The sequence below is a fragment of the Mus pahari genome, chromosome 5, assembly GCF_900095145.1.
Source record: "Mus pahari chromosome 5, PAHARI_EIJ_v1.1, whole genome shotgun sequence".
Lineage (NCBI taxonomy): Eukaryota > Metazoa > Chordata > Mammalia > Rodentia > Muridae > Mus > Mus pahari.
The window spans coordinates 32,852,455-32,861,984 of record NC_034594.1 but is presented as its reverse complement, the minus strand read 5'-3'; the positions used below and the strand labels follow the sequence as shown (position 1 = coordinate 32,861,984).

The window sequence follows — 9,530 nt, the reverse complement described above, 5'->3', positions numbered from 1 at the left end:
GAAGAAGAAGAAGAAGAAGAAGAAGAGAGGAAGAAGAAAAGGAGGTGCTAAAATCAAATTAAAGAGTACCCAAGAATATCAATAACTGCCAAGATCACAGTGTTATGTACACTACTGATTAGTGATTTATTTTTACATAGGATCCACTAGGGGTCGACACAGACCATTCATAGATTCTGCAGCCAATCCACACCTACATTTTGCGGTAGCGCACACCAACTCTTAATACTGACTTTTCGCAACCCACTCGGCGCGCGCTTGCCACTGCGCAGGCGTGAATGTGCGCACTCCATTGGTCAGGGTGCCGGAAGGGGCGGATTCCTGAGTGGAACCCAGGCTTCCGGCAGGGCCTGCGGGCCGCCGTTCCTTCCTCAGTCGCGGTTCCTGGCGTGCAGCGCGGCGCGGCGTGGCGATGCCCAGCGGTGGGGTTCACCCCGACGGCTGCGCCGCGCCGGGGCCCACCCACACATCGACTGCGCACGCCGAGGCCCTTAGCAGCAAGGTGCCGTGGGAGGCCGGGGAAGGGTGGCGGGCGGCGGGCCCCGCTGTGCCCAGTAGCCTCCCCCGTGCATCCTCAGTACCAGCAGCTGGTTCCTCTTCCGTCCTGCGGGTTAGGGACGATGGAGGTGTGTCCCCTGAAAGAAAAGTGACACTCGGGCAGAGGTCTTCATGAAGTTTTCTCTTTACGCTTTTGCACCACTAGCCACCCCCAACCCATCACACACAGATCTGTTGCTCTGTGGCTGTGTTCATCCAGTTAGCCACGCACCCTCCTGGGCGTCCATCATAAAAGTTTAGAAATCTGTACCCGTTCTTCCAGTCCCAGGCAAAGCTTCTTAGCCGAATTTTCTCAGCCGCCTGTTACCTTAAAAATATATTCTCAGCTTTAAGTGATCCTAACAACATCTATTAGGTCATCTCTTTATTATTCAACAAGGGGAAGGAGGACCCTAGCAGATTAATTTTTCCCTTCCTTTAGGATAGGGTTTCATAAATAACTCAGGCCAGCCTCAGATATTGTTGCTTAAGTATTACTTGAATAATTCTCTTGCCTAATAGCCAGGATTTCAGGGAGGCACCCCCATACCAGAACTAATCCTAACTTCCAGTTACAGACAAAAATCTTTAAACGTGTAGAGTGGAGGGGTGTGGGTATAGCCTTTTCAGATGGTAAACATCCTAAATTCTGTATTTTTTCTGTCCTATATGATATCTTCGGTACATTGCCTAATTCCCGCTGTACCACAGTGTACTGTGGTGTCACCTAAAGGGACACCTGTCATTCCTGTAATGAGCATAAACACACTGTACAAACAGACTTGAATCTCAAGGAGCTCGTACTCAATGTGGTTTTGTAGTTTATTAGTACAGCTCTCAGTACTTTAGACTTATTGCCTATTTGGGCATTTCATCTGGTGATGAGGAACCCGCCTAGCTTAACGATGCCAGCAATATGCAGTCCTTAATACTCGAAATAGAATGATACAGTGGTGGAAAATCATGTATCAGTGCAGGTAGGGCATTCAGTACCATAGTATCATTTAATTTGTTTTATCCTAATGTCTGGCTGTCATCTAGTGCATACATCATAAAACCATTAGTGGTTGGTAAAGAGGAGAACCCACATTCACTTTATTTCTCTTTTTTAGTCTACAGCAAGACCTTATAAAATTAAAAGATTGGGATTTTTTTGTTGTTGTTTGGTTTTTGGCTTTTTCAAGACAGGGTTCACTGTATAACCCTGGCTGTCACAGAACTCACTCTGTAGACCAGGCTGGCCTCGAACTCAGAAATCTGCCTGCCTCTGCCTCTCAAGTGCTGAGATTAAAGGCATGCACCACCTCTGCCCGGCTTAAAAGATTGGTATTAATTTGGGTAGGCAGTGGCTCGCCCTGGTTAAAGCTGTGGTAACTGGCCCCTGGCAAGCCTATGCTTCTCCAGCTGCCTCCTACTGATTCCAGACTGAGTGCTGTTGATTTGTACAGTGTCCATTTAGAAAGTCAGTCCCTTATAGCCCCCAATCCCATCTTTAGTTTTAAAGCAGTGACTTAAAATGTTCTCACTAAACATACGTTGAAAACTTCCACTTTAGGTTTTTTCTTTACTTTAATAGATTAAAGAACAGAAAATTATTGTGGATGAACTTTCTAATCTGAAGAAGAATCGGGTGAGTTGCTGTGGAAATCTGAATACTATATAGTACATTAAAATTATTATTTAGATCATTTATGCTAACATTACAAAATTCAAACATAATTTAAAAACTAACGTATCCTAGTTTGTTTTTGCATGTTTTAAATTTGTTTTTCCTGTATATGTCAATAGATCTCCAAGATGAAAAAAAAATGTATTATATTTTAACAAAAAAGAATGAAGTTTTTCACAGAAAACTTTAACATTCTAAATACTTTACCCATTTAATGCCTTTTTTAAGAATGTGTTCATAAATCAGCTGCGATTATGTAATGACTGACATTCTTGACATTTCTGATATTGTCATTTGAGAAATATTAGATGTTAAGGCAAATTAATGCAAATTTTTGGAGATCAAACTGTCAAAATGTGTAAATGCTGTATGACACTTCTGAGTAACTGGTGTGTAAGCAGTTGTGAGGACGCATGCGAGTTTACACTCAGAGGTAGGTGCTCATCAGCACCTGTAGTGACGATACAGTAAGTGTCTGAAGCTTGAGGCCAGCAAAGAACTGTAATGTTGTACCCATATGGTCAGAAAAGGTCTCCATGTATGAAGTAAATTATAAACCTGTGGCTATGATAGCTTTTGTTACTGAAAGTGGCGTGATGATGCATGCTAAGCAAACAACCAGTTCTGGGTGGTATAGTATTCACTGACTTTGTATTTGTTTATCTGTGGTAATTACTTTTCTGAATATTCCTGAAGTTCAAAAATAAATGATAACAGGATTCTGTTCAGCATCACTATGCAAGTCATATCCTGATACTGTAAATTTCTTTTGTAGAGAGTATACAAGCAGCAACAGAACAGCAACATATTCTTTCTTGAAGATCGAACTAAAATCTTTTCTGAAAGCAAAAGTGAGTGGTGGTCATCTTGGTTTTTGTTTTCAAAGTTATATATGGAATGCTACAAAAAAAACCTTTTGTAAGCTTTTTGTGGGATTCATAATGGTGCCTCAATTAAGCCCTATCTGAATAAATGTGTGTGTTGATTTGGTACAGTGGACTGTTTTCCAGTTAGACTTCCAAAGATATGTACAGTGGGTTGTTTATTGGTTTTTGGTTTTTGGTTTTGTTTTCTTTTTGGTGGGGCGTGGGGAGTCCTTCAAGACAGAGTTTCTCTGTGTAGCCTTGGCTGTCCTGAAACAGTCTATAGATCAGGTTGGTCTTGAACTCAGAGATCTGCCTGCCTCTGCCTCTCAAGTGCTGAGATGAAAGGCGTGCGGTGCACCACAGCCACCCTGCACATGCTCTTCTGCAGTTTTAAAAAAACTCTTCCAGTAGGGCTCGGGCTGGGGTTTGGATTGACTTGATTTGGGGCCGGCAGCTGCAGAGAGTTCATGTTCATAACAACCCCATCGTGTCTAGAATACACTGTCTTGCAGCCGTCCTCCCAGACTCTTGTTGTTATGATGGTCTTCATGTCTCTTCTTTTATCCATGAGCTAACTTTAAGAAGTTAACTGTTATGAAGTAGCAACGAAATAATTTTTTGGTTGGGGTCACCACAACAGGAGGAACTGTATTAAAGGGTCGCAGCATTAGGAAGGTTGAGAACTACTGCTCTAAGGTCTTGAAGTATTTAAAAATTATATATCTAAGGTGTTTAGCCAATTGATTGGACAAAGTATGTACTCAGTGGAAAAAAAATATTACCAAAATATCAGCATTGTTTGTCACTAAAGCATTGTGAATTATTGCTAGCATTTGTACAGTGAATCTCATATGGTTTAATCTTGAGAAGTAGCCTGTTTTGTCCGTGAAATAATAGGTAAATATTTTTGAACTTTCACTTCAATATTTTTTCTCACTTCCTCCTAACAGATACATTAGACGAACTAAAAAAAGAATACCAAGCATTAGAAAATTCAGAGACAACCAAAGTTAAGACACAGTCAACCTGACTTCACATAACCATGTGTGGCATTTGCTGTTCTGTAAGCTTCTCTGTTGAACACTTCAATAAAGATTTAAAAGAGGATTTGCTGCATAATCTTAGACGGCGGGGCCCCAATAGTAGCAGGCAGTTGATAAAATCTGCTGTTAACTATCAGTGTTTATTTTCTGGTCATGTTCTTCATTTAAGAGGTGTTTTGACTATCCAACCTGTGGAAGATGAACATGGCAATGTGTTCTTATGGAATGGAGAAGTTTTTAATGGAGTAAAGGTTGAAGCAGAAGATAATGACACCCAGGTTATGTTCAATAGCCTTTCTGCCTGTAAGAATGAGTCTGAAATTTTGCTGCTCTTCTCTAAAGTGCAAGGTCCATGGTCATTTATATATTATCAGGCCTCTGGCCATCACTTATGGTTTGGTAGGGACTTTTTTGGTCGGCGTAGTTTGCTTTGGCAGTTTAGTAATCTGGGCAAGAGTTTCTGCCTTTCGTCAGTTGGTGCCCAGGTATCTGGAGATGCAGACCAGTGGCAAGAAGTTCCAGCGTCTGGAATTTTCCAAATTGATCTCAATTCTGCTGCTGTTTCCAGATCTGTGATTTTAAAATTATATCCTTGGAAGTACATTTCTAAAGAGAATATTGCCGAAGAATGTAGTACTGACCTGACTCATACTCCAGCAGAATTGCCAGAGTTTGTATCAGTGGTAATAAATGAAGCCAACCTGTACCTCTCAAAACCTGTCATCCCCTTAAATAAGAAGCTGCCTGAGATTCCATTGGAAATCCAATGTAGAAACAGTTCCAGCATTCCAGGTACAAGAGAGACACTTGAGGTATTTCTTACAGATGAACACACAAAAAAAATAGTTCAGCAGTTCATTGACGTCCTCAATGTTTCAGTTAAGAGACGCATCTTATGTTTAGCTAGGGAAGAAAACCTGGCATCAAAGGAAGTTTTAAAAACTTGCAGTACAAAAGCAAACATTGCAATCCTGTTTTCTGGAGGTGTTGATTCTATGGTGATCGCAGCCCTTGCTGATCGTCATATTCCTTTAGATGAGCCAATTGATCTTCTGAATGTGGCTTTTGTGCCTAAACAAAAGACAAGGCTACCTATTCCTAACATAGAAAGAAAACAGCAAAACCACCATGAGATCCCTTCTGAAGAGTCCTCTCAGAGTTCTGCTGTGCATGAGGGTCCAGATGATGCTGAGGTACCAGACCGAGTCACAGGAAAAGCAGGACTAAAGGAACTACAGTCTGTCAACCCTTCTCGAACTTGGAATTTTGTGGAAATTAATGTTTCTCTTGAAGAACTACAAAAACTACGAAGAGCTCGAATATGCCACTTAGTTCAGCCATTGGACACAGTTCTGGATGATAGCATTGGCTGTGCTGTCTGGTTTGCTTCTAGAGGAATCGGTTGGTTGGTGACCCAGGATGCTGCGAGATCTTACAAGAGCAGTGCGAAGGTATGCTCCAGGACTGTTGCTCAGAATTTATGAGACCTAATTTTGACTGAAGCTTTCAACATTTAACATTTATGGATATACTGTACTATAGTTACACTTTCTAGTACAGTATATTTGTTTGTTTTACTGTTTTCTGACTTAGTTTTCCTCCTAAAATGTTAGGACTATAACTCTTTAGCCTGCATGAGAAAAACACAACTCGTTTTCTTTATCCTCTTGTTGTGCCTCTGGCTTTCTTTACGCTTCTGTAGGTGATTCTTACTGGGATTGGTGCAGATGAGCAGTTGGCAGGCTATTCCCGTCATCGTGCCCGCTTTCAGTCTCTTGGCCTAGAAGGATTGAATGAGGAAATAGCAATGGAATTGGGTCGCATTTCTTCTAGAAACCTTGGTCGTGATGACAGAGTTATTGGTGATCATGGAAAGGAAGCAAGGTAACTCATTACTGAATGCTTTTTAGGAAAAATACAAAGGAGGTTTTACATTCCTTTTCCCTTGGAGATTGGACCCATGCAAAGCAGGAGAGCAGGCACGATATCTCTGCTTTACTTTATAAACATGGTCAAGAGCAAAGCTGATGGCGCCGGGGAGCCATCATTTCCTCATAAGCAACTTTGCAGTCATGTTCTGAAGTGATGGAATGGGTCGTTCTTTTTAGGACCACAAGGAGAACAGGACTGTTAAAGTGCCAAGCACAGGCGATTTATTACTTTGTTTTGTTTTTTTCTTTTTTGTCCCACAAACCCACCATGACTTTCTCCTCTAATACTGTAGAATTAGGTTTTGTCTTTGTAGGCATGACTACTGTAGTGATCTGTGGAGGTCCCAGTCCTGGATTTCTGTCTATTGAGTGGTTTTGTTTTGTTTTTTTAACATGATTTGACACTATTATAGGGGGAATAAAATCTTCAGAGACCCAGGCACTCTCATATATGCTTTTAAACCCTTGGCTTTATTTTTACCTAAAACATACTTATAATAAAGACATACTTAAGTGCAGCATTTTTAATTTAAATATTAAGGATAAAGGAAGATGTGATGGTATGAAGACTTGAACGATTGACCTGAGTATAGTAGTTTACATTCATCAGACAAAGTTGGGAAAATCATGGGTTCAAGGCCAGTGTGGGCTTCATAGCAAGACCCTGCCTCAAAAAAAATGAGCGAAACTATTTAGCTAATAAATGACGTTTTGTTTAAAGGATTCAATAGGCAAGAAGGAGGAGATCATGTAAGCCTCATGAAGACAGGGACATCATAGTACACTTGCTTCCCTCTTTGTGTATCTGAGAATTGTCCCCAACATTTATTTCATGGTTTTGCCCTTTCTGTTGAATTATGATTACCTTTACTCAAGTGTTCCTATGTTGCCAACGCTAGTCCAGATTATATTGTTAATGCTGTTCTACTTAATACTATTTTAAATAAGTAATGCTATTTTACATAGTATGTTAGCTGTTCTCCTATTTAAGAATGTAAAGAGAAATGGTCAAGGGTTGAAGGATAGGAAAAAGGAAATTTAATTCATTATCATCAGGTAGATGAAAGAGGAGAGTACTTTGTCTGATGAAGTAGTTAATTCCAAAGGCATCATATGAAATTATTATACACTCAGATGAGAATGTTGATGAATGCTTTTACAAGAATGAGTACAGTATTGCATTGTATAGGTACAAAGTAAAGATGGGATGATATTACAGACAAAGCCATAAAAGAGAAAACCCCTAATTTCATAGAAAAGTAAACAAACAAAAGGGCAGATCATTACTCAAGAGTTCAGTTTCTGCAGACATACTCAAAGCAGACATAAATTTATGAGCATTTCGTGAACATACTGGGGACATGCTCAAAGATACTCTGAAAAAACTTGTGAATTATTTCTTGCAATAAAGTTAGTAGTTAACTACTTTTTTAATGTAGTTAAATTATAGCTATTAAAATGTTTAAATAGTCATAAACAGACTATTTTTAGTAACAATCACTATTTTTTTTTTTATCAATTTTAGATTTCCTTTCTTGGATGAAAATGTTGTGTCTTTCCTAAATTCTCTGCCAGTTTGGGAAAAGGTAGACCTGACTTTGCCCCGTGGAGTTGGTGAGAAGCTTATTTTACGCCTTGCCGCTATGGAACTTGGTCTCCCAGCCTCTGCCCTTCTGCCAAAACGGGCCATACAGTTTGGATCTAGAATTGCAAAACTGGAACAATCTAATGAGAAGGCATCTGATAAGTGTGGAAGACTCCAAACCCAACCTTAGAGAACCTCTCTCAAGATTACATCATAATAAGATCTTCCTACCGTGTAACAGTACTTTGTTACAGTTACCTCAAAATAAACAGCTGCTGCCTTACTGAGGGGTATAGTAGTTTCACAGTTCATTGTGTTAATTTTTACTTTTCTCATCAAAGCTCCATTTGAACAGACAGGAGTTTCATAGATAGTCTCAGCCTTGAGATCATTCAAAGAAAGCCCAGAATGTACAGGGTTACAGCTGGCCTTTTTAGAAGCTTCACCTGAGAAGTGGGGTGAAGAGGGCTGGAGATGCAGCATTATCCAACTCTTCAAAGACTTGATGAGTTCCAGTTTCCAAGTGCAGGAAAGGGCTTTTAGGACCAAATTGCACAGAGGGCATGCAAGGTCATATGCCTACCCTAGTACCTTTCCCTGTGCATTTCTTCAATCTGGTTGTTCTTGTGTTAAATCCTTTTGAGTGTCATTCCTGAGTTCTGTAAGCACACTGTTGACCCTAGGGAGAGGGGTTGTGAACTCATAAATGGCTGGAGAGAAAAAGCTGAAGTCCTGACTTGAACTAAGCACTTGAAGTGCTAGTCTTTCAGGACTGAGGTTTTAAACCTGAGACTTGACACTGACTCCTAACAGACAGTGTCAAGATTGAGTTAGATTATATAATACCCAGGTAATGTTCAGAGAGATACGGGGGTAGAGGGATCAATATCATTGTAAGACCATGGGCAGGTTGTTCCCCATGGCCTTCATAGGAGCATACCTACACATAATTCAATTGCTATTATTGCCAGGAACCTTGATTTGGGCTTTGCAGATTCTACAACTAAAATTTTGAGAAGCTAAGGAATTTGAGATATATATGTATGTGTGTGTATAAATGTATATACATATATATGTATAAATGTATATACATAAATACATATACACACACACACATATATATATATATTTGGTTATTTGAGACAGGGTTTCTCTGTATAGCCCTGGCTGTCCTTTGTAAGACTCAATACTCTTCACAGCTCACATTCCTACTTAAAATTTTAAGATCCCTTTTAGCCGGGCATGGTGGCGCACACCTTTTTTTGGTTTTTTGGTTTTTTTTTAATCTTAGAAAACAACAAACATAGACTGGCAGTGGTAGGTAGTGCATGCCTTTAACCCCAGCACTCAGGAGGCAGAGGCAGGTGGATTTCTGAGTTTGATGCCAGCCTGGTCTACAAAGTGAGTTCCAGGATAGCCAGGGCTATACAGAGAAACCCTGTCTCGGGGGGGGGGGGCAGGGAGGGGGGGAAAGACCCTTTTTAAACATTCTCCTCCCCCCAATCTACTTGTCCCATTTTTATCCATTCACAGGAAGATTAGTTACCCTAAGACCTATGCCTTCTTCACAGCATCAGAACTCTTTAGACAAATTTATTTCTCAAAGTTGTTAGTGAAAGAATCCAAGAGCAAAGATGCCAGCAGAATTAGTAATTAGAATTAGTATTAGAATTATAACCTGCTGTGTATTTGCATCAAAACTTCCAGCTTATCTGTAGTTATACCATTTTCTTCCTTCCCACTAAAACCAGAAATGGTTATCTACCTAGCAAAAGTGTTTCTGCCACTCACTGTATTGTGTATCAAACTGATAGCAATCCGATGAGCTCTTGCCTACACCCATCTCAGCTCACCGCAGTTCAGTATCACCGCCACATTCCTGAGCTAGTAACCACCTTG

At 40.3% G+C, this 9,530-nt stretch overlaps 2 protein-coding genes across 2 annotated transcripts; both read left to right on the top strand.

The window, feature by feature from the left end:
- Nucleotides 1-274: 274 nt before the first annotated feature.
- Nucleotides 275-7,913, top strand: Asdurf (ASNSD1 upstream reading frame). Its single transcript, XM_029539232.1, has 6 exons — nucleotides 275-502; nucleotides 2,114-2,167; nucleotides 2,982-3,057; nucleotides 4,023-5,566; nucleotides 5,818-5,999; nucleotides 7,572-7,913. Exons 1-4 carry the CDS (start codon nucleotides 413-415, stop codon nucleotides 4,100-4,102), a joined length of 300 nt encoding a protein of 99 aa, XP_029395092.1. The 5' UTR covers nucleotides 275-412; the 3' UTR covers nucleotides 4,103-5,566; nucleotides 5,818-5,999; nucleotides 7,572-7,913.
- Nucleotides 275-7,917, top strand: Asnsd1 (asparagine synthetase domain containing 1). The gene is made up of 6 exons (XM_021197634.1): nucleotides 275-502; nucleotides 2,114-2,167; nucleotides 2,982-3,057; nucleotides 4,023-5,566; nucleotides 5,818-5,999; nucleotides 7,572-7,917. Exons 4-6 carry the CDS (start codon nucleotides 4,115-4,117, stop codon nucleotides 7,819-7,821), a joined length of 1,884 nt encoding a protein of 627 aa, XP_021053293.1. The 5' UTR covers nucleotides 275-502; nucleotides 2,114-2,167; nucleotides 2,982-3,057; nucleotides 4,023-4,114; the 3' UTR covers nucleotides 7,822-7,917.
- Nucleotides 7,918-9,530: the final 1,613 nt, after the last annotated feature.

Coding starts and splice junctions, on each gene's coding strand:
- Asdurf (XM_029539232.1), top strand. CDS start 413: ATGCCCAGCGGTGGGGTTCACCCCGACGGCTGCGCCGCGCCGGGGCCC. Junction 503..2,113: donor CCGAGGCCCTTAGCAGCAAG/GTGCCGTGGGAG, acceptor TTACTTTAATAG/ATTAAAGAACAGAAAATTAT. Junction 3,058..4,022: donor AATCTTTTCTGAAAGCAAAA/GTGAGTGGTGGT, acceptor TCCTCCTAACAG/ATACATTAGACGAACTAAAA.
- Asnsd1 (XM_021197634.1), top strand. CDS start 4,115: ATGTGTGGCATTTGCTGTTCTGTAAGCTTCTCTGTTGAACACTTCAAT. Junction 5,567..5,817: donor CTTACAAGAGCAGTGCGAAG/GTATGCTCCAGG, acceptor ACGCTTCTGTAG/GTGATTCTTACTGGGATTGG. Junction 6,000..7,571: donor GATCATGGAAAGGAAGCAAG/GTAACTCATTAC, acceptor TATCAATTTTAG/ATTTCCTTTCTTGGATGAAA.